The sequence below is a fragment of the Lytechinus variegatus genome, chromosome 7 (assembly GCF_018143015.1).
Source record: "Lytechinus variegatus isolate NC3 chromosome 7, Lvar_3.0, whole genome shotgun sequence".
NCBI lineage: Eukaryota > Metazoa > Echinodermata > Echinoidea > Temnopleuroida > Toxopneustidae > Lytechinus > Lytechinus variegatus.
Window position 1 is genome coordinate 7,712,402 of NC_054746.1, and position 26,332 is coordinate 7,738,733.

At 36.0% G+C, this 26,332-nt stretch overlaps 1 protein-coding gene across 2 annotated transcripts in view; it reads right to left on the reverse strand.

The window, feature by feature from the left end:
- Window positions 1-1,471: 1,471 nt before the first annotated feature.
- The window catches only part of LOC121418348 (poly [ADP-ribose] polymerase tankyrase-like), an 83,899-nt gene continuing 59,038 nt past the window's right edge, over window positions 1,472-26,332 (reverse strand). For both annotated transcript variants that reach the window (XM_041612162.1, XM_041612161.1), the window contains exons 26-50: window positions 25,845-25,927; window positions 24,861-24,970; window positions 24,091-24,328; window positions 23,271-23,430; window positions 22,486-22,562; window positions 21,204-21,498; window positions 20,065-20,208; window positions 19,384-19,498; window positions 18,738-18,852; window positions 18,043-18,313; window positions 17,532-17,670; window positions 16,332-16,589; window positions 14,908-15,173; window positions 14,057-14,247; window positions 13,321-13,426; window positions 12,406-12,575; window positions 11,803-11,947; window positions 10,794-10,915; window positions 10,194-10,257; window positions 9,419-9,596; window positions 7,506-7,613; window positions 6,709-6,908; window positions 6,092-6,184; window positions 5,131-5,245; window positions 1,472-4,516 (exon numbers count right to left, since the gene is read on the reverse strand). In XM_041612162.1, coding sequence (XP_041468096.1) covers window positions 4,392-4,516; window positions 5,131-5,245; window positions 6,092-6,184; window positions 6,709-6,908; window positions 7,506-7,613; window positions 9,419-9,596; window positions 10,194-10,257; window positions 10,794-10,915; window positions 11,803-11,947; window positions 12,406-12,575; window positions 13,321-13,426; window positions 14,057-14,247; window positions 14,908-15,173; window positions 16,332-16,589; window positions 17,532-17,670; window positions 18,043-18,313; window positions 18,738-18,852; window positions 19,384-19,498; window positions 20,065-20,208; window positions 21,204-21,498; window positions 22,486-22,562; window positions 23,271-23,430; window positions 24,091-24,328; window positions 24,861-24,970; window positions 25,845-25,927 — 3,888 coding nt within the window. In that variant the 3' untranslated portion in view covers window positions 1,472-4,391. The remainder of the gene's footprint in view (window positions 4,517-5,130; window positions 5,246-6,091; window positions 6,185-6,708; window positions 6,909-7,505; window positions 7,614-9,418; window positions 9,597-10,193; window positions 10,258-10,793; window positions 10,916-11,802; window positions 11,948-12,405; window positions 12,576-13,320; window positions 13,427-14,056; window positions 14,248-14,907; window positions 15,174-16,331; window positions 16,590-17,531; window positions 17,671-18,042; window positions 18,314-18,737; window positions 18,853-19,383; window positions 19,499-20,064; window positions 20,209-21,203; window positions 21,499-22,485; window positions 22,563-23,270; window positions 23,431-24,090; window positions 24,329-24,860; window positions 24,971-25,844; window positions 25,928-26,332) is intronic.

Consider the following 26,332-nt stretch of genomic DNA (forward strand, 5'->3'; position numbering starts at 1 on the left):
GAAATACTGCGTATGTTGTTCTTTATAGATTAAGCTCTTGAGACTTTTAGCAGTCAAGATGGCAAGGCCAGTGAATTATCTGTACAACAGAATTATTCGGACCATAATAAGTTTGGGTTTATTTGGTAAAAGTAGTCTATTTTTTTTGTGAAGAAAGTAAAGGATAGGACCCGGGACGAGTTTGATTAACATCTTCGTCTGACAAGTTCAGATCTGCCAACTTTCCTTGATCATGATTGGCTGACTAGCACTGTTACTTTGCTAACTGTAGGATAGGCCTGGGACTTTCGGGTTTTTTCTCTTCGGGTACCCGTGGTAATTTTCGGGCGGGTACCCGAAAATCATGTCGCTCGAAATATGACTGGTGGAAAAACCCCATTGGTGACGTCATCAAGCCAATGCGATGCAGGCCAATTTATGAATGAAAATATAGTAAGCATGTGCATTGCAAGCCTCCCGTGCGCCACGCAGTATTCCATAGAAACAAGTCTGCAATACTCTGTCACCTCGTACCAAAATCGACCTACAATTCCACTTTTCTATATTTTATATGAATTATAAAAGGTATTCTCAGAGGATCTGTTTTCTCACCGATACCGCACAGGTAAGCAAATATTTATTACTTCTTGCTTTTCCGTCAAAATCGTACGAAGTAGCGTCGATATTACATCGTGTTCGTGAGTTTGTAGAATCTATCGCTACGTGAACAAAGTCAATTGATTTCCGGGTTTTGGAGCGTCAAATGCGCCAGCCAATCACGATCGTGTTACCATTTTCGGTTTATGATGAACTGAAAATGGTATCAAGAACGTGATTGGCTGGCGCCTCGTATGCTCTGAAACCCGGAAATCAATTGACTTTGCGCTCCAAAGAAACATGGCGACGATTGAACGTTCTCAGTCACATCATCATCACTTGAAAAACTAGTATATTTATGGATATTTCGAGGGTAATTGGTGAGATTCAAAATGAGACTTGTGTACTTTTGTGATGAGTTTACAATCATGTCTTACACTACGCAATACAAATCAAATGTACGTTATACTGGTGAGCAATTTTCGGGTATCGGGTATTGATTTTTCTACCCGGGTACCCGAGGCTTCCGGGCGGGACCCGGGTACCCGGGTTTTAGTCCCAGCCCTACTGTAGGATAAATCAGGATTTGTCTGATAAAACATCTGACAAGTCCTTTCATGAAACGCTCTCCAGAAATTTAAACTTTGATCATGGAATGTTTTGTTCCTCAATACTTGATAAAACATCATGACATGATTTCATTGCACATTAAAACCCAAAGCAGTGTTGGGAAAATATAGGTGAACGCACTCTTCCTGTACTAGATTATTAAAATAATCAGCATGACTGCAACGATCATCAAGATACTGGCTCCTCAGTTCTCCGAAGACTGCATTTCCACTTTATCGATAATATCCACAGCGCAAAACAAAAAGACTCCATAAACACAAACTGATTAATTCAAGCAATATAGTATATTGTTTGAGATTACAACAAAGACAAAATCGGTATAAAAAAAGGTTCAGTGAAGGAAACGTGAAAATGCCGACTTCATACTATTGGCTATACAAGACAATGTGAGACATCTAAGAATACATAGTATTAGCCGTTATTACAGACAAAAAAACAACATAAAAAATGAGTTGAAAATTCATATCCACAGACAATAACTTTCTGACAAAGGAGGTTGAACAGTCAAAACAAACTCTGGCCTTATGCTAGTACTTAAAAAGCCAGAGATTCTTCAATCTTAGGATTCCAAAGCTCACTCAAAGTTGAAAGGATGTCAATTTTCACCTAGTTGTCATATTGAGGTTTAGAACGTGCAGTATGGACAGCAAAAATACTGAAATGACCTTGATTTTATTTCACACAACCAGATATCAGAGACATGATAAATTTCTTCATTTGTGTAGCAATATTCGTAATAATTAAAAGAAAGTTGTCTGCTTAAAGCCTGCAAAAAAGTAGTCAATTTCCTCATTATCCTTACTTTTTTTCTCCTGCAGAAAGCAATTTCTCCACTATTCCTTTTTTAACATCATTAATAAAGAGATATACTCTAATACAAATGATGTTTTTTTTTGTGACAAAGAGGCAAGGTCATTTTTAATGATTTTTAAACTGATTCACAACATGATCATTAATAAAGAGATATACTCTAATACAAATGATGTTTTTTTTGTGACAAAGAGGCAAGGTCATTTTTAATCAAATACATCAGGCAATGTTATTAAATCAATGATTCATCTAACTTCAATGCTCAAAAGTAAAACATGCAAATAGCATTTCGATCACATCGAAGTTACTTCCGCTTGCATTGAATTCATCATTGATATTAAACTGGAAATTTGAATTAAAACACATGATCATACTACACGAGATGTTTCAATACATACAAATTCTGACTCGATTTTACAACCCATGATCATGTCCATCGGCAACCTACATTAAATTTAATAACACAATCATGTTTTACAATCTTAAAAATTCATGAAATGGCAGGACATCTGAATTTAATAAAAAACAAATCCATTACAAAAACATTCACCTAAGTATATACAAATAGATTTTTTTAAAAGGATCAAATTCATTTAAAATTGTGAGAAGCTACTTTTACCACCTACATCACAGTCAAAATGCACTGGTAAATTTAATAAGTGAATTGATGAACCATGATTCGTCTGCGTTACACAAAAATAGTCGAGAAATTCAGCAGCTTTATCGGATGAGGAATGAAGATTGTTTATTTGACTCAAGGGGCTTGAATTATGTCTTACCTTACAAATTAAAACCATTTCAAAAGTGATCTATAATCTTGTCCCAAGTGTCATAAAAACTGATTCACAACAATTAAATGCTTGCAGTCTAATTTGCTCTCTGCAAGACACCATACATATAGCTTTCCACAGTATTATTAGGTAACTTGACACTAACAACTTTGTGGTACAGAAACCGTGTTTAATTTCAAAATGGGAAGTATTGTTGAGTTGAACTTAACTTTTTTCTTCACACAGACGACTTGACATGACGAGAAATATTGTTGAGCATGTAACAAGTACACAGTCTTCTCAGAACTGTTTCCAAGAAAAATATAACTATGTACATCCGTTTCTTGTAAAAAGAGGACCTCCCAAAAATTTGCAATCTCTATTCTGAATTCAATTCATTTTTTTTTTCTTTTTTTTTCCCCTTCTCTACACATGTACAAAGAGTTGATATTTCATTTGCAAACAACTTCATTCATCTACACCGAAAAAATCCCACTGCCGGGCTAAAAAATATAAATTGCTAAAAATTCATGCAGAGCTTATTTACACTCACAATAAATCCAATTGTGATTCATAAAAGCATTTAATAAAAAAATTGACCATTGGAAATCGCAAGAACATTCTATTGCAAAATACTACCGCAAAAAGTACTACAGCACCATATACTACATAGCAAGCTATAAATAAGGACACAACAGAGCACTGTACATTATTTGAGCAGTGGTTTAGTAGCTGTCCTTTCCCTACAGGTATTCTAAAAGTTGAAAGCAGAAAATATTTTCATTCTCATGTTAACCTATACTGGCAGCTACAAACTTATTCCCTACTTGCAGAATATCACCAAAATCTGAGATGCTGGATCGTAAAACAAGATACACTCTAGAAGTCTAACAACTATTTAACAATTTTACCCTTGTCTTATTCTATGAGTACTAAAATTCTTGTCTTTTTCCCCCTATTTATTCTTTTATACACTCCCAAGTGTAAGATGATATATCACAACCTGATAATTAACAATATACCATAAAAATTTTACAAATGAAAATTTATGAAAATTTCAGATTAACACAATTTTTCTTCTTCTTCCCTTTTTATTTCACGAGCTCTTACCAAAGTAGCAGAACCTCTCATCTCGATCATTTAAATGTTTGATTAATGCACTTAATTACATGTATTCAATAATATATCACAACCTGATAATTACAAGGTTACAGAATACCATGAGAATTTTGGAAAATTATGGATTAAAAAGATTTTTTTTTTCTCCCTATATTTCAATTAGCTTTTAACAGAATTTTTCATCCTTATTTACATGTTTTTATGTTTTTTGATTAATGCACTAAATCACATGTATTAAATGTTTTTCACTTACTTCACATGCCCATGCTCCACCCCCCCCCCCCCCCCCCCCCCCCCCCCCCCCCGTTTCCTCAAGCACCCTATACTTCCTTTACATCTGATGCAGATAAAGACTCAAGTTGATAACTTGATAATTCCTTGTTAAGGATGCATTACAATATTATTTCACAATGTTTGATTGAATACAGGTCTAGTTCAGCTACTGGATTGGTTCTCCCCCGATCCACTATTACATTCTGGCCTAGACTAGGCCTGGACCTGGACCAGATAGCGAAGACAGACCTGGTTCTCCTTATAGACTACAAACTCATTGTGACCCCAGCCATAGGACTTGCCAACGCGTGCTGGGTTCCCAAGAGGCAGAACAGCACCTAGATAGAACATGAAAATTGTTTAAAAAAAGATTCAATTAAAAAAACCTACACTTTACATGGTATGCGGATTCTTTTCTCATGAATTTTATTTATGAAAATATGATTCCGGATAACACTGGTTATTTTTAGATGTCTAGCAATGAAGGAGGAGGAAGGTGTATTGCATTATGTATGAATCACTTTAATTTGTAAATCTTTGATAGCCCTCAGAAAATGACATTTCAACAGTGAAAATATATTGAAATCATACTTCTGAGAAAAATGAGTGAAAAATTGAATTGATATTCATTATATATTGGATGGATAGAATCACTGAAAATTCATAAATAATGTACACATCAAAATGAGAACAATAATATCTATAATAAGTGAAATATTTCTGATGTCTCATGAAGGAAATCCATCCCAAATAATTATTATCTTCAATGATTGTTACTCATTTCATTTAGACCATGGAATGTGGCACATTTTCATCTATATAGAGTTCAAGCGATACGTTGAAAATGCACATTTGGTCTGCATCAATTGCCTGTGCAGTATCAGAGCATATCCCAATGGGTAAAAAAAATACATTGAAAGAAATTGAATTAATATTGCATCTTTCTTCCTACCTGTGGGGAGAAGAAGATCTCCGTTAGGGTTGGGTTCTTCGTGTCCAAGGCTCTTGAGACTGTTGAAGCCTTTCTTCAGTTCAGCATCCTCTGTCTGCATGTTACCCAGTGCAACCTATCAAACAAAGGATCGAAGTGGTGATAGAAGGGGAAAGCGCACCACAGAGAGAACAGAAATAATAATAATAATATAGGTATATTTACCAGGGAAGCTGCTTCAGTTCCGAAAACTGTTCTCCCAGCGGGCCCTGCTATTATCATCACCCTGGCTTTAGCTGGGCTGCCTAGGCGCTCAAGCATTCAAGGAATTTCTTCCTACCGGGGACCCATTCACCTCACCTGGGTTGAGTGCAGCACAGTGTGGATAAATTTCTTGCTGAAGGAAATTACGCCATGCCTGGGATTCGAACCCACAACTCTCTGTTTCAAAGTAATCCACAATGCTCCACACTTGCAGACAGATTATCAAACTTATCAGGAGAGTGTTTCGTCAACATTTTTGTCTGAAAAATTGTTGGATCTGACAACTTTCCTGGATTTCAAATGACCTAAGAACCACAGGTGCTATGGTCACTGTCTGATGAAACATGCTTTTTCGAATAAGGATATAACATTCAAAAAATCCTTTCATGAACTACCCTAGTAGTTGCAAGAAAGCCATTCAAAATTCACAACAAATAACAATTTGCATATTTGGAAAATTACCACTACACAGAATGTTTTTTCTTTCCTCTGTCGTCTTTCTATCTACTCAGCAGAAAAAAAAATATGAGCTACTTGATTTACATATGTAGAATTATGTTATTGTTAAGTGAGTCTTGGTATTATCTTAAGAGTGGCATCATAAAGTCTAGTAGACCAAATGGCTATTGAACCAAACTGATAGACCAAATGGATTCAGCCCATATGAAAAATAGACAGATCGCTTGAACACGGGAGTGAAAATAACCGACAGACTTACCTCATCGACGAAGAGGAAACGGCTTTTGAAGTCTGCACCATAGCTGTCTGCATAGGCAGAACTCTTGGTAAACATGTCAGCATGGTATATACCCTGAAAGTAAAACAAAATGGATTACAAAGTAAACTTGCATAAGTGGACCTTTCACGAATCGGATATTCACCTAAGTCAAATTTAATACAGGTGTTTTATCCTCTCCTAGGGGAAATTTCTTGCAAAGTCAAAAAAGATATATGTGGCCCAGATATATTTGAATTAAGAAAAGTTAATTACAATTCCTAAGTGTATGTGATACTAAATGCACATGCTACAACTTCCAAACAGACTCCACAAATAAAATTGCACGAGTTTTAAACATTCAAACCACATGAAGAGATAAAATAGCAACAAGGAAGAAGTAATATTTAAATGAAGTGAATAAGAAAAAAGAAATGACAGCCAGACATAAAGACATACATTTAGAAGGGAAGTCTGTTGCATAGAACCATTTGCCCATTGGCATGTAAATGCAATGCTATTTTCGTCATTTGCTTTTATTAGTATCAACGTAGTTACACTGAAAAATGAAAATAAAGAGCAAAAAGACTGTAAAATATAAGATGCTTAGTTTTGCTTACAGATCCATATCGCATTCCTGTAATGGGTACCCCAATAGGCGTCATGATCAGGCCTCGCCTGAGAATACTGAGAATGTTGAAAGGCTTAGTCCCATGCCACAGCAACTTGTGGTTGTCAAGGTTACATGATGCTAATGTATCTTCTTCTCCTTTCCTCCTCACTCTGTAGATCCTCTGGACATTCACCTGTTGTCTATCCTCTGACATACCACAAAATATTCAAATATTCAAGCATTTAAATATTCAACATGTTCAACCCATTCAATGCATTCAATATATTCAACATATTCATCATATTAAAAAAAATATATCAAAATATTACAATGTTAAAATGTTAAGATGTTAAATTATTGAAACATACAAATATCAAACTATTCAGCAAACCCAGGAGGCAATTTGAACTATGGATTAAACTTAAGATCCTTTCGTTTGTTATTCTTGAATATCTGTTCACCACACAAGTTTATTGACAAAGAATTCTTTGAGTAGGTCATAATTATCACAATCAATGAAGAGACTTATGGGGTATTGCAAGAAACTTCCGATCAATTGCAAGTCAATGTTTGGTCCCTAAATCAATCATATGTCTTGCAGTTAATTGCAGATTAGTGATTGATTGCTTATTTGCTCCTTGAAACAAGAAGTTTAATCTGATTTGCTACAGCTAACATTGATCTATCAGTTGTAAAATTTCAACAGAATATTTGCAATTGATTGCAAATATTTTCTTGCAACACCCCCTTAGTATAGTTTCATGTATAGTTTCATGAGAAGAAACAAAATGAGGGGATACTCACTTGTCTTGTAAATCTGTTGAAGAATAAGTTGAGCCATGACATCATCCTCTTCCAGTGGGACAATCTCACAGTCTAAGCATCGATAGATATAATCCAGAGGGTTCATATCTGTAACAACCAAAAACAAAAAATATGCTTCCATAACAAAGATATCCCACAATATATTGCAAGAGTGAAAGGCAGACAGAAAGATATATAATATACAAATATACCAGGCTTTGAGTAGGTATAGCGGGAAAATGGTAATTTTGCCAGTACAACCGAGGATGAATAATTCCCTCTATACTATCGAAATAAAGGCCAGGTATATTTTTTTTATATCCCAGAGCAATAGATCTTGATAATCAAGGTTCTTGTACTCGTAGTTCATCCTTCTTCAAACTGAACCAAGGTAACCCGCTGTGCTGACTGACCCATTTTTCCTGAAGCCATGTGTTCAGCGCGCGGAACGCGTATTAGAGCCTGAGCCATCATGATCTGTGACGTCAGTGATGGAATAGTGCACTATTCCATCATTGACGTCACCGAATAGCAATTTTTCTTCGGTGGGCGTTTCATTTTCAACATCATCACAAAATTGTGAGAATATGTTTGGTCACATGATGCTATTTAGACCAATCAGCATACATAATTTAATCTATGCAGGATATAATGAAGAATACCAAAGTGGAAGCTAGCTTTAGCTAAAGCCATGGTAGCAATAGTTGCACTTTATAATCCTCTGGAAAAAGTGCTACATAATTCCAGCAGTAGTAATAGTAACAATAATAATAATCACAACAATAATAATACTGATAATAATAACAGTAATAATAATAATAACTAAATAATAATAATTATTAAAAAACAATAATACTAGTAGTAGTAGTAGAAGTAGTAGTAGTACTACTACTACTACAACTAGTAGTAGTAGTAGTAGTAGTAGTAGTAGTAGTAGAAGTAGCATTAGCAGTAGCAGCAGCAGTAGTAGTAGTAGTAGTGCATGTAGTAGTAGTAGTTGTAGTAGTAGCAGTAGCACTAGTAGTAGTAGCAGTAGTAGTAGTAGTAGTAGTAGTAGCAGTAGCAGTAGTAGTAGTAGTAGTAGTAGTAGTAGTAGTAGTAGTAGTAGTAGTAGTAGTAGTAGTAGTAGTAGTAGTAGTTAGTAGTAGTAGTAGTAGTAGTAGTAGTAGTAGTAGTTTAGTAGTAGTAGTTTAGTAGTAGTTTAGTAGTAGTAGTAGTAGTAGTAGTAGTAGTAGTAGTAGTAGTAGTAGTAGTAGTAGTAGTAGTAGTAGTAGTAGTAGTAGTAGTAGTAGTAGTAGTAGTAGTAGTAGTAGTAGTAGTAGTAGTAGTAGTAGTAGTAGTAGTAGTAGTAGTAGTAGTAGTAGTAGTAGTAGTAGTAGTAGTAGTAGTAGTAGTAGTAGTAGTAGTAGTAGTAGTAGTAGTAGTAGTAGTAGTAGTAGTAGTAGTAGTAGTAGTAGTAGTAGTAGTAGTAGTAGTAGTAGTAGTAGTAGTAGTAGTAGTAGTAGTAGTAGTAGTAGTAGTAGTAGTAGTAGTAGTAGTAGTAGTAGTAGTAGTAGTAGTAGTAGTAGTAGTAGTAGTAGTAGTAGTAGTAGTAGTAGTAGTAGTAGTAGTAGTAGTAGTAGTAGTAGTAGTAGTAGTAGTAGTAGTAGTAGTAGTAGTAGTAGTAGTAGTAGTAGTAGTAGTAGTAGTAGTAGTAGTAGTAGTAGTAGTAGTAGTAGTAGTAGTAGTAGTAGTAGTAGTAGTATCATTATCATTATAGCATTATCATCATCATCATCACCACCACCACCACCACCACCATCATAATCATCATATTTGACCGACTCGTGATCATTCCTAGATCCAACTGTTCTCATCCTTAGCTGTGACTGCCATATCAAGCAGGAGTACTGTATAACTTATTTCTGTCTTACCTGCAACTCTATGCTGTGCACCAAGCATCAGGTTCCCCGTCAGCTCCAAGTCAGCCATATCGGCTAGATGCTGCATCAAGGTCTCTACAGTGTTTGCATCATTAATGGGCTCCATGCTCTGATGTGTGAAGGAGTCGTTGGGTACCAGCATGTAGAAATCGGAACTCAATGCAGCCATCTGAATGGAAAATATGAACCAAATTTAGCTTAGTTTCTTGATGACATTTATTTCATGATGCTAATTTCATGATGTTAATTTCATAATGACAATTTAATGATAAAGAGGACTACAAAAAACAAAATAAGGAATTATTGGGAACCAGTATATAGGACTCTGAATTCAAAGAAGCCATCTGACAGGAAATAACAAGTAAAACAAATTAACATTAGTTTCAAGATTATGTTGACTTCATGATTTTTCATGATAAAAAAGACATTAAAAAAAGAAGCAGAAGTAAAGAATAATTGGTTACCAGCATAAAGAAATCTGAAATAAATTAAACCATTTAATTGCAAAAATTGTTTGTAATAACAGAAAAAGGAAGCATGGCTGCATTTTTTTCTTGCAATGCTGATTATGAAATAAACTGATGTTAGTTTCATGATAATTTAATGGTAACAATAAATAAAAATGAATAATTAAACAACAGTAATGCCAACTAAGGCATCTGATTGTTTGCATCATCAACAATCATGTTGGAATAAAACTTTTGGCTCACATTCAAGAACTGTGTATTCCAAATATTCTTATTTCTGGGGAAAGGGTGCTACTTACCTTGTCGTATATTTCAATTCTTTCATTCATAGCTGTAGCCTTCTCCAACTTCTTGATGTTGTCCCTAAAATTTGAAAAAGAGGAGAAATGCATTAAAATCCAAGATTGCATATTACAGACAAGTTAGAAAATTCTAAATCAATAAAACCTTCAAGAAATTCAAAAATATCTTAATCTGAAAACTTTCCATTCAAAGAAAAAGAACTGCAACTGGTTGGTTTGCCCAAATGATCAAGTACAGCAGGAACTTGGAATAGAAAATGTTCTCTGGGATAACTAAGATGGCTTTGGCTTTGTTGGCTTTGTTGCAGCAATAACTGCATTCATGTGAATGATATTTACCATCTTGTTAAGACAAGGAGTATGGCGACCATTTCGTACTGACTAAGTACGTACGTACTAAGAAGGAAGCATTGCTGCATTTTTTTTTCTTGCAATGCCGATTATGAAATAAAATATTAGGCTTCACATGTTTCCATGAACAATTCATAAGAAGTGTTGCCGTAATATAAAATGTCCTTTTCTGTCGTACAACCATTTATCTTATGCATGATCTATCACATAAATCATTATCATAATATTTAATCTAGCCCCACTCACTGGATTTCTTGTAGTTTTTTGGATGCTTGGTCCAAGACTTCTCTTTGTAAGTGGCCAAAAGGTAGGTACTTCTCTGATGCCCCACACTGCTTCATCGCGTGTTTCAACATACTTGGTGAAGTCTTAAAAAAAAAACAGAATTCATAATCATTGGGTGTGATTTCTTCTTTTCACATTTGAGCCGAATGGCATTCATATTTACATTTCATGGTAACTGCACTTAGTGTCCATGGTAAATATACTTAGTACTCATGGTAAATATACATGTACTAATACTTTTCCTGTTATGCTGATTATGAAATAAAATGTTTGAATTGCACAGGTAAATATACTTAGTCTTCATGGTAAATATACATAGTATTCATGGTAAATATACATAGTATTCATGGTAAATACACAAAGTATTCAAGGGAAAATAAACCGGTACTAAGTATTCATGGTCAACATACTTGTATTCATGATAACATTGCAACAAATGGTAACTACCAGGGATACCTTGAAAAGGATTGGTTGTTGAATCGTATCAAAACAGCAGTTTTCAATGATAATACAAAAATCATATTAATCAGATTTCAGGTTTAATTAATAAAAGTAGACCCTAAAGGCTTATAACAACATATTATAGATAAATGGCAATGCAATTCAAGTTGGTATTTGTGAAATCACCCACTTATGTCTAAGCCTTGAAAATGAAGTACAGGTCGACCGGGGGCATTTCATGAAAGATGTCGGCACTGACTCAAATGTCGGCACTGACAATATCAGTGAAATCCTTGGTTTTTATTGGCAGAGAAGCACTGGCCTCAGGCTGCTACTACAGTTAACTGTCGATTAAAGAAAACTTGTCAGTGCTGGCAAGTTTAATGTAACAGTCCCTAGGTATAGATCCCACCAAGTCTGCTACCAGTCATAGTCAACTACATGTACATGTCCTTCCAAAAGCAATTTGAACAATTTAACGAATCCCTTCGAATTTTTCTCCAGAGAAACAAAAGAAGATGGTACTCACGAGTGTCTGAAGTAATTTCTGTGTCCCTGAGTGGAGTTTGGAGGGTTTGTCTGACTTGAGGTTGAACTCTACGTTCTTCACGGTTCTCCTATCAAAGTACGGGTCTGTTCTCACCAAGTTGTACTTCCCTGGATGCTTGGAGAATCTACACAAAGAAAGAAAGATGCTTTGCGATGACTACCATTCATGAAGTTATAAATGAAAATTGTTTTTTATTCAAAAGCATCAAATGGTACCCACGTCTTGATTTGAAAGTACAAGTAAACTTGAAGACCTATCAATTCGTGACTATAAAATTTGCTCAAGTCAAAGTAATCGTTTATACAAAATTATTTGGGTAGACTTGTATTATTCGATCTTCCACTCAGTATTGGCCCAATCAAAGTAATAAAAAAACAGATTATGCACAGCATGTGTCATATACTGCTTTGTCAAACATATTTCTGTGACACCAAAATATGTGACTGAGACAAAGTTACCTGTGCTTTCATTAATGCCAGGTGAATCTGTATTTCACAACTCCAGACCCTTACAAACTGTCGAAGCATTTTAGTATGTATTCACTCATCATAGCACCCAAACATCTCCTTAATAAAAACTTACTCTTTGACCTGGGACCATGAATTGCCACTCTTTGCTTTGAAGATCTTGCAGAATTCTGTGACGGCCTCCTCTTTCGTGCCGAAGGGGGTTCGTTGGAATTGACCCGAATCTCCGATGCGCCCCCATCTCGTCAGCAGGATGTACATGTCCTTCCCTTTGGCAAAGACAACCTAGACACCAAGACAGACTTGATTCAACATTTTATATCATATCAATAATTTTTTTTTACAATTACGGAAAATAATTGTGGTCAGATTACAAACACAACAAAGAGAAAAACTTTTTACGGGAGGTACATGATATGCTTTGTGTATTATAAAACTGTTACGGGGTGGGGAGGTGGTCATGCTTAATGCTGACGTGCACTTCATATCTAATGGATGATCTCATTTATCACTACGCAGTAGCGCGCCTCCTCTGGGCATGATCTGGATCCCGTCTTTCAAAGAATTGTGATTGATCCAATCAACCTCAACTACAGAAATCCATCAATGTCATAATTCTTAATACTGTAAATTTGCAAAATGTCCCTTTGTAAGGAACAGGGAACACACTTAATAGTCAAGACAATGATGCATGTATAAATATGCATCATATTCAGAACCAATTTTTTTCACAGATGTGTTCATGTAAGATGCTGGGGTTATTGGCTTTCCAAAATTGTAGTTGATTGGACCAATCGCAACTCTTTGTAAGACAGGGCCCAGATCAAAGCGGTGATATGTTATATACATCTATAAGGAATACCAACTCGAGCAATCCGGTGAATCTCATACCCTATGAGAAATACACCCTTGATCATCATACAAGTAAATATCATTGACCCTCCTGATACAATAAGATAAATGAAGTGAAACGAAAACAACAGCTGGTAGTGGGAATCAAAAGCGGGGCAAGGAGGGGGGGTCAACTGACCTGCATCTTGTAGAAGTTGTTCATGCCGTACTGGCCATATCGAATGTCAACCTTGGTCATCAATATATCATATGGAATGTCTTGTTCTGTGTCCATCAATACCTCACTGTTCAAATCGGAAGAGGAGAAAAGAAATGGATTACATTCAATGAACATTTTATTTATCTTGAGATAAGCCTGCTACCTGCTGAAGACTACCACACACAATATGTCTGTGATCCAAGATTGGATAAGAAATGTATTCAACAGTCATCCTGTTAGAGAACTTACAAACTAAATTACAAAATTTTGTTGCTATTGTAAGCCTCTTTATAATTGTAAAACAAAGTTCCTCCAAGGAAGCATTCAGACAATTTTATTTTTTGAATTTTCACATTCAAACCACCATATCTAGGGGCCATTTCATAAAGCTGTTTGTAGGTTAAGAGCAACTTTGTTCCTTTTTTGTGGAAAATAGTATACACCCAAATGTTCACTGGCAATGGCTTAGCGCATAAGAAAGGATCACTAGTCGTTCTTAAAGTCACTCTTAACATAAGAGCAGCTTTATGAAACGACCACCACACATGATATCAAAGTATAACCCGACTAAACAGTCAACATGTTTGTGTATAATAATGACAGTGTTACAACTAGATTGAACCCTTTATCACGTAAATCTTTAGAGGAGCCAAAGTAGTCTTTGACCACAAGGAGTGCAATACATCAACATCCCCCATTTCAGTAAATTCCATACCCTGCTTCCTTGAGCTGAGCATCTTTGTCCACTTTGGGTTTGGGATACTTGGGGAGTTCCTCAAGGTTCTTTTCACTCTCCTCTTTTACTTTGGTCAGGAGTGCCCTGGAATCTTCCCTGAAGTCGATACTGGGTTCTCCAGCCCAAGAATAACCATCTGTCCAAGTACTCTTCTTCAAGGTTGGTAGTTGCTGTTGATAGAATACAGTAGGGTTTCTTAGAACACAGTATTAAATATCTAAATGACAACACTGATGTGATATTGGATTATTATGGGTGATCTCAGAACTGTGTGACAAGCTCAGGTCATCAGAGAGACTGAATAAGTTTGCTGCTGACAAGATACACTAGGGTTGTTTCAGAACACAATGTTAAATATCCGAGTGGCAATACCGATGTGCGATACCTGACCATAGGTGATCTTAGATCCATCATGCATTCTCAGATTAGTGGAGGTGACTGTATTGCAGCATCGAGTCAAAGAATGGTGTAATGTTATATTAACTGTGATTGAAAAATAAGCTGCAAAATAGAAAATATAAGCCTGTGGATTCTTTTATTGCAATTGTTTGTAATATAATCAACTTGGTAAAAGGCTTGCATAACAATGTGTACGTTTGCATGAATAATTAATATAATGGAGCGGTATAATCTGTCAAAATAAGTTGATCAAGTTTCAAGTTTATTTTCATTTCCACAGTACATCACATAACATTATTCATGTCATCAATAAATAAACAATAATTAAATGCAGAGTGAAGGTACAAGTCTTTTAAACAGGGATCCTTGGCAGATTTCAAGCAGCCTGAAAAGCAGCATCCTTAGCTATGTTTAAATAACTACAAGCATACCATTTGAGGTTTCTTAATGCCCTGCAGCCTCTGTAACAGCTCTGCCATGACGTGTGAGCCAGCTTCCAAGGCATAGTCCAATGGGGACTTCCCCTCGCCATCCTTGGTGTCAAGGGGAACCCCTAAACTGTGGAACAGATTTAGCATGGCCTTATTCTGGTACGTGCCAAAGTCGCATGTACACATAAGGTGATGGATGACAGTGCGCCCTCTAGAGTCTCTCGCAGAGAGGTCAACGTTGCTCGTCTTGACGAAAGGTTTCTCTTCTGATAAGAACAATATAGTCAAAATTGATTGGTGAGTAGTGAAAGCATCAACTAATCTCCTCAGCTGATGTGAATAAATTTGAACAAGAAAAATAGGGCTGAATGATATGAAGATAGTATCAAAATACCGAGACATTGAAATTCCAATAAACAGGCGATATTAGGTTCATAACACATTACCGACATACATAATATAATGTAAACAAAGTAGATTTCAATGTGTTTCATACAAGAAATCCACCTTAAATTGCTTTAAAACACAAACATTATTCACATTACTCCAATCAAACTCACCACCAGGGTCCCAGGAAAATGGTTATAAAAAAGTTAATTATTATCCTGTATTCACTCCTATTTATCTGTAAATTAATTTGCAATATTCAAAATTGTTAAAATATTTATTCATAAAATTTCCTTTAACATGGACACTTTGCTGCACACTGAAATTTACTGTTTCTTTTTATATTTCTTTAACTCGAAGTAATATTAATTCTGTTTTTATCTATACCACAGATTTACTTTATCTAAATTTCAATCACTTGACCTTTGCTTCAACTTCACCACCCATTTTTGCTTTTGTTCATTGTTGCTCATTTAGCCCTAGTTGTTTGTTTCTGTATTTTTATTTCAAACATAATAGTAGAAAATCGATTTATTGTTATTTCTATCAAATGCATTTGGCATTTTATCGATGTTAATTTAACATATGATTTATCTCTCACCCTTGTATAATTATACTATAAAGGTTGATTTTTTTGCATGTAAATTGAACATTTTCAGCCTGCGAGCTGCCTGTTTGATATCTTTTTCAATAAACCAAACCAATTCAATTCAATTCTATTCATATCCCTAAATAATATTTTATCCTCCATCTCTACGCTGAAGCTTTCCTTGAAAAAAGGGAGGGGGTGACATATTCCCATATTGTAGTATCTATAGGTAGAAATAATCACATTTCCGAATATGCTGTATTGTGCAAACCAAGAGTAGGCTATTACAACCCGTAAACATCTTTAAATTTTACAAAGTACCAAACTGATACTGGTACTTTACTTAATTTCTGCATTCATATGTTAAACAGTATGACAATAGCAATTCTCTTGTAATAGGTTCATACATTACACATATTCTTTGGGTAATACTTTATAATACCCTTACTCTCTTCTGGTTTATTTTTATCTTTTTCCTTGTCATCCTCCTCCGAGACTTCTCCGTTCTCTTGGCTTCCATCATGGTCCATCTCCTCCTCATCATCCTCGTTCTCTTCATCGCCATTCTCGTCCATCTCTGCATCTTCATCTTCGTTCTCATCATCTTCATTCTCTTCATCTTCGTTCTCTTCATCGATTTCATCCTCCTCCTCCTCATCCTCGTCCATCTCGGCATCATCTCCGTTGAAGAGACCGGGACCTCCAGCTGGTGTAAAAGAATGTGATAAAGCATACAGGCTATCAACAGGGTTCCCAGCTTTTCAAGAAAACAAAATTTCCTGATGAAGTTTAAAAATTCCCTGATAATTATTTATAACCATTCCCAGTTTCGCATGGTTCCAAAGTTGTTGCAGTGAATTACATGTAAAAAAAAAATGAAAAAAAAAACCCCACCATAACCAGTCATTCAATGGATGTTGTTTTGATATGCAACAAAATATAACAGAGTCTGACTGACTACCGTGCTTTCGACTTTTGGGCCAATCAAAATTCCCTGATTTTTCCCTCATTTGAGACATTTTTCCCCGATTTCAGGTATTTTTAATCAAATTCCCTGATTTTGCCCTGACTGGAAAAAGAGTAAAATGATAATAATATAGTAACGTATATATTAAAAGTAAAATAATAATAATATTCCCTGATAGGCTGGGAACCCTGAGTGGCATTTCCAACATTGATTAACAACTTAAGGTTCTTTATGGCATAACAAATGCAAAGCTAAAAGAGAATGATCATAAATAAAGAATGTTGTATAGATCACATGGACAAGGGGGGGCAGGGGAAGAAATGTTCTTTCCAAAATAGAATTTTGATGCCATTTTTGCTTTCATTTTTATTGGAAGGGGGGGGGGTCAGAAACTTGATGGGAAAGTGCTTCCGGAAAACTTTTGCCCCTTTATTTCAATTTTGGACCAGTCTAAATAATGTATAAGCAAGAAAACAAAAATATATTTCAAACAATCACTTTAAAATGTAAATTATTTATATCATGTCATTACATATAGGTTACTCCACAAAGGGTAATATCGCACATAATTCTCCATTCGACCACAAGTCAATTATCTGCATCAAGACATGCAACATCACAACACAATTTGACAACAATAATGTGAAAGAATATATCTGAAAGTTTAAGAGCAAGACTTACATTTCCACTTGCTGACTCCAAAAGAACCCAACGAATTAAAAGTAGGGTTTGCAGTTTTCGTAGATGACGAGTCTGCATTGCTATCTTTTGCTGGGTCATAGTCATAGTTCAGAAGAAGCTTCACAAGTTTGAGATTATTCTGCAAGTGAGAGACAAAAATGTATTTATAATCATGAAAATACTAATAACAACCACAATAATAAAATAATTATTTCAGATCTTTCGACCATTAAATATAACATAGCATAACATGAAGTAACATCAAATACTATAATTCTATACAAAACATAAATAATAATAAAACAAATGTATGATTTCAATAAATACAACATTATCAACATAATAAATCTACAGCAAAATTATTTTTCTCCATCAGCTATCAAATGATACAAAGTTATTACTTTTAACATAAATGTAGTGTGAAACAGAACGAAAAAAAGAGAAGTGATGATTGATTTGATTCAACAGGTGAAACTTGATATCCTTGATACCCTTGTCAAGACTGCCTCACCTTCCTGACAGCACACATGAGTGGGGTTAGCATGTCCTTGGCCGGTAAGTTAGGGTCCGCCCCTTTGGTCAGGAGGAACTTGACACGGTCGAAGCTGGCGACCCTGAGAGCGGCTAGGAGGGGTGTGAGGTAGCCCACCGGGTGGTCTTCACGGTGGTGGAACCACTCCTCCAGCTTGTCGGCCGGGATGGTCTCTGCACCCCTCCCCTCGGTCTCCCACAGGGGAACCGGGAATGCAACGTTGAGGGAGGCGCCAACCTCCACCAGCCAGCTATACGCATGGAAGAACAATGTTCAAAGGTCACAGATTATAATTTACAAGTTATCATTCAGGTAGAAGGGCAAAGGAGGAGATTTTCCTAACTAGGATATCATTTTACACAATGCGATGAGCATCCATTCACTGTTAGCTTTGAAGGGTTGTATGGTGGTAAGACTAGGTTAATAGGTTTTCAGATACACCATAGAGTGGTAAACAAGAAACTTGCAGTCAAAGGCAAATATATTTGGAGTTTCCGAATCAATCATGTCACTTGGCAATCGGTCGTTGATCTACTCCATGCAACAAAGAGTGTAAGCGCATTTGCAGCAGCTTAAATTGATTTATCAACTGTTAAAATTGCAACAGAAATTTACAAATATTTTCTTGCAACACCAACATCATATAAAGATATTGCAGGAGAATAAAACTTCACCTGACTAGATTTGTGTCAAAGTATTCCCTCCTCCAGAAAGCTGTGGCCAAGAGGTTTCGTCCCTTCACGTCAGTACTGGTCAATGCCTGCTTGCCACCCTGCTGCTTCATATGACCTACAAGCAAACATGAAAAGAATGTCATAAATTTACACTTTCACATCCTAAAGATGGAACCAAGACCAAGTCAGTTAATTCCAGGGGTGTGAGTGGTCACAAATAAAAAGATCTGAAAAAGCTGAAGAGTATTGAAAAAGTCTGAAATAGAAAGAGCTCCCATACTTTTTGTACAGAGGAAAGCCAAATATGAGCTGAAATTCAGCTGAATATCAAAACAAAAAAATCTGAAATCAGATAAAAATATGAACCCTCACACCCCTGGTTAATTCTTTCCACAAAAGAAGATGCAGTTTCTCTATCCTATATGTGTACTAGTAAATGTGTAGCCACTTCTCTCTTGTAAATTGTCTTCTTTTATTTAAATAGCTTTTCTATACTGTGTCATAAGATGCTATTCATAAGATGCTATTTTCTTGTTTGGTTTGTCTGTTACCCAATAGTCATTATAATAGTGAACATATAAGTAGGTGTTCCCTAAAATATGTAGGTTGGATGCTATAGCATATATTAAATTTTTAAGCAACTTACCCCACAAGAACTTTGCAAGCCCTATGTTTTCAGAAAGGACGGCATAAGTTAGCGGTGTACATTTGAACTGGTCATGAGTGAGGCTTACTCCCTTTGAAAGTAATTTCTCAGCAACCTGAGAAACAAAGGAAATTGAATTCAATTCAATTAAGCAGTCAAAAAAAATGCAGGATATAAAATGATTGAGAGTAATCAATGAAAGGAAATGTTCTATTTACAAATCGTGCCATACTCAATATCATATTTTTATACCAAGTGTGAAATATAAAATCTCACCATGAATTATTGTCAACCTGCATGAAATAAATACAGGTCATATAAAGATTTTTCCTTAGCATAAAGCTTATCATCAAGAATTCAAAATTTCATTTTGTTCTTCATTTAGAATTCCAGATACATCCACCATATTTCATTAAAAGTAGGTCAGATTAAAATAGGTAAAATCAGCAGAGGCTGATGAATATTTCAGTCTTCAGTATTTACCCATTAACATGTGGTTCAATGTCTGGAGACTTATTAACCCGTTGCTTATTGGAACCAGGTGATACCTGTACAAAGTCTATTGGAATTACAGAATTCAGTATTCAACAGGTTAACTGGACCACAACTCTACTTATGCATGTTATTCGGTCAGTCAGAAAAGTAATTTCTTAACTACATGAATTTGTGACTATTCCTTACCTTGTTAGAAAGCTGATCAGCAGGCTGTAAGGCCAGGATGTGTAGAAGGTTCTGTTGCTTCGCAGCGACACCATCGACCTTGTGACCTCTGGACTTGGAGACTAGATTCAAAGCCATCTGATATCTGTGCTCCTCAATAGCTGCCTATAATCATATACGGAACAGAGAAGATAGTTCAATTAAATTTGATTAAATTCGGTTCAATTTCAATTCATTTGTTGCTTAGCAGCGAGACCATCAAGTTTGTGTCTTCCAGACTTTGAGATCGTATTCAAAATTCAGAATCACCTCAATTCTGTGCTCCTCAATAGCTGCCTACAATCATACAAGCAATAGAGAAAATTGTTTAATTCAATTAAATTCAAGTTATTTTTACCCTAAGAAGACGGGGGGGGGGGGGCTGAATCAGGGGGCTGTGTCATATAACATTAATAACATTAAATCCAGGATTGCAGTTGTTCATTCAATTAGTGTGTGGAATTTATAGCGCAATGGTCATGGAACCATTTTAATGGGGAATCCAGCCTTGGCCATAAAATGTTGTGTTGGGAAGGAGAAAAATAAATTAAACAGGAAGGTGTAAGTTTGAAAGAAATCGAACAAGCAATAAGAAAGTTATTGCTGCTTTAAAATTGAGATCACTAATACTATGTAGATTTCAAATTGGCAACTGGGTAAGTAAATTATGACAAGGGGCAAGGACATTTTTCCCATAGGCCATGTACTTTATTATCAGTGATTTGTGGTTTTTCTTTCAAGCATCCATTCCCCTGGGGTAGCAATCTAAATATAACCCAGGTAGTATATTGTTTTATGTCCTCATGAAAGAAAAATATAATTGAAATAAAACTTCTGGGAAAAATGACATTTTAGCCAAAATATGTATTGGAGTACATGGAAGAGTAGTCCTTACCTTACATCACTATGACATCCCATATGCAGCCAATTTGAAGTCTCCATGGGTATAGTGATTACCAATATTTCCAACTTTTGAAAATTCATAGCTTTCTTGTTGTTTGTCCAATATTGTTCAAACTTTCACCTTTCAACTTGTCTGATTTTTCTTTTCTTTTTAAAAACAAAAAGTTTTTATTTGGGCTGGATTCCCCTTTAATGGCATGGATGACATGTTGGGTTACCTTGATAGGTGTGATGTAAGGTACTTTGAACTTCTCCAGTCTGTCCATGAGGAGGAAGAGGATTCCCTGCCATCCGTTCTTCACCACCCTCCTGAACAGGGTCTCCGCAACGGTCGGCATCGCCGTCCTGCCCGTCTTCTCCCGCAGGGGCCTCCACTCCCAGAAATGCTCCTTCGTCTTCTCCTCTTCTTCTTTCTTCTTCCGGGCTTTCTCCGCCTCTTCGTCCTTGAGGGGCTCGAGGCGGGTGACGGTCGCTGAGATGTTGGCCCCCTGCTGGAGCAGGAAGATCACCACACTGTAAGAGATGAAAATGACGGAACATTATTCAACGAAACATAACATAGAATACATACCGTAACATAAGATGTGTACAGTAATAAAACATCATTTAACTTAAATGTAACAAACATATCATCACACCACATAACATAACAAAACATAACATAGAAATGAACAAATATCACAGAATTTGCCCGTAGATAAGTAATTTAAGGTAGTTAAGTTATCTAAGTGAGTTACGTTGGTTAAAGGTAAATGCTAATTTTGGTAACAATATCAAAATGAGTTCGTACAGAATCCAATGAAATGACCACCAAAGTGTCTGTTTGTATTAATAAAACGTACGTGCCAAAGGATTCTGGAAGAAATTGTGTAATTACTGAGAAATCAGCAAATAAGCACAGAATTCGGGTAGAGCATCAGGCCCGACATTCAAAGCAATAATAATACACTGTCCCATGTGCGCTTATCTGTGTTGGGGATCTTTAGTCTGAACATTTTGCAGCGTAGATTTCAAGATTTCACAAAGTTCAGTTTATGTAACTGTACCAGATCTAGATCCTCGATGATATACTGACAATTAAGCCTTGTTTTACAGACTTTCTTATGAAATCACTGTTTACTGCAACTACTGGAATTTCTCTTTAACTAGCTATTTCAGCTAGTTGTTGTTAGATAAGTAATTGAGTTTAGTTAATTAAGTTTAGTAGTTACGTTTTGTAATGGAAACCGCTTAGAGAAATTCTCATAGGCGCTATATAAATATTTAATAATTATAAATATTATTATCAAGTTGGGAGGAACAGGGAAATTGTAGAATTTCATAGAAACCAAACATTTTCACGTCCAAAAACAAGAATTACCAAAAAAAAAACAATGAAAATCATGAAAATCGACCAAATCCAATCAGACAAAACTTTGCATCAAAGGAAAATAGTGTTTACTGCAACTGTTGGTACTTTAAGAAACAAATACAAAATAAAAGAACAAAAATGTATCTCACCTGATGTGTTCTCCCATACAAGCCATAGAGAGGGGAGTGTTTCCAACAGAGTCTCTCGTATCCACACTGTTAACACACTGTAAAAAACAAAAAACAAAAAAAGATAATTGATCTTAAAAGAGTTTGCATAGTATGTGCCTAAGCCTAAAACAAGCTGGGCATTTATTGGTATTTCCAATAATCTGAATTTGAATCTAACACATAGCCAATTACCTTTTGATTGAATGTACATCAATATAATAAGGTAAGATCCATTCTTAGGATGTAATGGGCACTTTATATCTGTCAGATCTTAAAGCTGGAGGTAGTAACATCAAGGGTTCATTGAAAGTAGACAATGACAAAAGCTCATAATTTTAAATGTCTATATACAATGAATGAATTCTATTTAGTGATTGTAATCATTGGTGATTAAGATTATGATGATGAAAAAAATCACTCTGATTTGCCATAACCCAACCTATCCTAGTAGTAGTTTCATTCAATCTCAAAAATAAATAATAAATGTGCTGACTGTCCCTAATCATACATACAAAAAAATACATTCTTGAAACTTTAATAAAACTAAGAAATGGTACAATCTGGACAACACTTGATCTCCATATTTAGTTTTTGGTCTAATGATATTTGCGAGGAGTCCCTATCACGAGCACAAATAGGGTTTCACATAATTTTTTAATAAGAGGAAAATATAGACCGACCCCATCATTTTCCTATTACAGCAAACTTTTTTTTTTTTGGGGGGGGGGAGAGGGAGGCCTATGGGATATAAAAATCAGACTTACATCAGCAAGATCCATAAGTGAGATAATAGCCCCTCTTAGAGCTGCAGCATGGATGGGGGTCTGTCCTTGCTTGTCTGGGTGACCTATCTTCTGTTTCCTCATAGCGTCTTTCAACAGACTTGAAGCCTCGATGGGATCAATTGAAGATTTCTCATTCGGACTGGGGGAAAATGTATTCATTATCTTAGAGGATTCAACTCTTAGACATATCAGGGGTGTGAGTGGTCCCCCAAAAAAAATCTGAAAAAAGCTGAAGAGTGTTGAAAAAGAAAGACCTCTCATACTTTTTGCAGAGGAAAGCCAAAAATAAGCTGAAATTAAGCTGAAAAAAAAAAAAAAATCTGATATCAGATAAAAAAATCTGAACTCTCACACCCCTGACATATGCATAAAGCAAAGGAAAATGGAGAAAGATCATGACATGAACGGAATATATAATTCAGAGACTATCTAAATCCAGACATGAACCATTTCCAGAATGAGGTCACCGAACCCCATACAAGCTCATCCATATTGAAGAACAAAAGCGTAAATGAATCAGTTCTACATTAGAAAAGCAGTTATGGTTTCTTCTTCAATAAAATTATAATTTACACATGAAAGACGGCATAAATATCTAATATCAAAAGTCAATGGGTCATTGCATTGTTAACAATTAGAAATTATTATCTAAATATTAATGTAGACTTTCTAAATACGGTGATGTTCTTATGTTCATGCATAACTGGAAAGATTCAAACATGCTTTATGAAAGCACAGACATATCGCCAAACTCCCATCGCTGAAAAAAAGCTACAATATTCTGGAACAGAATACATACTTATCCATATCAAAGAAGAGGTAGTGGAGTGGCAGTCTTCCTTCGTTGTCCTCGGCGAAGACGTCAGCCTTGTTGTCTAGGAGGAGCTCCAGGGCATCCGTGCTTGGATCCCTGTCATTGATATAGGTCTTGCATGCATAGTGTAAGGGTGTCCTCCCTTTCCAGTCTCTGGCCTGGATCCTGGCTCCTTTGGCCAGGAGCTTCCGCATCACCTGACAGATCACCTGACTAAGCACATCTGTGGGTGGAGAAAGGGGATTGCAGAATTACTCTTTCAACAATTTGTTACGGGTTTAACACACGTCATGATGAAATCACAGATTACGTTAACGTGGTATGCAATGTCACAAATGTCATAGACCACAGAGTGCTTGGAAATATTTGTGATAACGTTGAGAAATAAAATGTATAAAATGTTTTTTGGAAAATTCTTCAACATCAATGTGATTTTATCATTACTTTCAATATCATCATCATCATCATTATCATCATCATCATCATTATCATCACCATTATCATCACCATCACCATAATTATCATCATCATCATCATCATCACCATCGTCACCAATTTCTTCTTGATCATTATCATTGTTATTTATAATCACTTTCATCCTCCTCCTCATCATCATAACCACCACCAACAAAACCACCATCATTATAACTATCACCACAGTCAACATTTTCTTCATCATCATTGCGATTCATCCATTGTAAATAAGAATCATCTTAATTATTTATTTCAAAACAATAGAGCGATGAGGGACTTACTGCGGTGTGACATGGCCACAAAGTGGAATGGTGTGAGCCTGTTCGGTTCGTTAGGAGCATTCACCGTGGAATCAGTGATGAGGAGATCTACCATCCCAAAATGACCATCCCTATAAAAACAAATTTCAACAAAAACAGCGAGATTAGCAAGATATATCACAATACAATCATGTTTTTTTTTAATGTATAACATACAAGGCCACAGTCACATTGGCGTAACTGACTCCACACCAACCAAATCTATTACATTATTTCCAATATCATCAGGTTTATTATTTCCAATATCATCATCATCTCGACCCAGGTGAGGTAAATGGGTACCGGCAGGAAGTAATTCCTCAAAAAGCTGTGTGCACCGAGAAGGTAGCCTAGCTTAGCCGGGTAATAATAGCAGGGCCCGCTGGGAGAACAGTTTTCGGAACTGAAGTGGCTACCCTGGGTAAATATACCTTTATTATTATTATTATTATTATCAGTCGGTTTGGAGCTTGCTTCCTTGATGTGACTGCAGCATTAGAGAAGGAGCCTGTTTCATAAAGGACTTGCAACTGTTGTAACTTTGCCATTATGGCAACTACCATGGTAACCTTGATTCTGATTGGCTGCTGAGCCCTGTTGCCATGGTAGTTGCCATTATGGCATAGTTATAACAGTTGCAAGTCCTCTTATGAAACGGGCCCAAGATAAGGGCCTTCCTTCGAAAAATTACATTACATTCCAATACATTTATACTATGGAAAGCCAACTATATCATAATTCATCATCCAAGAGGGTATGCCCTGTACCTTCGTAAACAAAATGAAGCTTGCCCGTTGATCATATTGAGGATTCAAGCAAAAAAAAAATAAAATTTTTCAATAACTACACTAGCCATATTTGATATCAATTCTTTCTTTTAAATAAAATAAATTATTTGAATGAAAATGAGATTAATAGTTGACGCCATAAACAAAGACTGCACCAGCCTTGAAGATACGTTCTTACCTCATGGCAAGATTGAGGGGTGTGGCCAGTTTGTCGCTGTCTTTCTCTTGGGATTTCAGATTCACATTTGCCCCTTCCTTCACCTGAAATACAAATAAAGAAATAATGATAATACGTCCATTCAAATAGAGCTGTTACTACATGCATTATACTCAACTGCACTTTGATACGTGGTGTCATTTGATTACCCCTGCCGTAGTTGAGCCGCCATATCGGCGCTGAAGAGTCAGGGAATAAATCCTACCGGGTACCCATTCACCTCACCTGGGTCGAGTGCAGCACAATGTGGGGAAATTTCTTGCTTAAAGAAAACGCCCCATGGCTGGGATTTGAACCCACGTCCCTTCTGACTGAAAGACGAGAGTCGTAACCACTAGACCATGACGCCCCCACTAGAAATCATACAAAGACACTAAATAGATATATTGCATTAATGATATCATGCAGATACATGATATGAATTACCAGGGGAGTGTTTCATGGAGCAA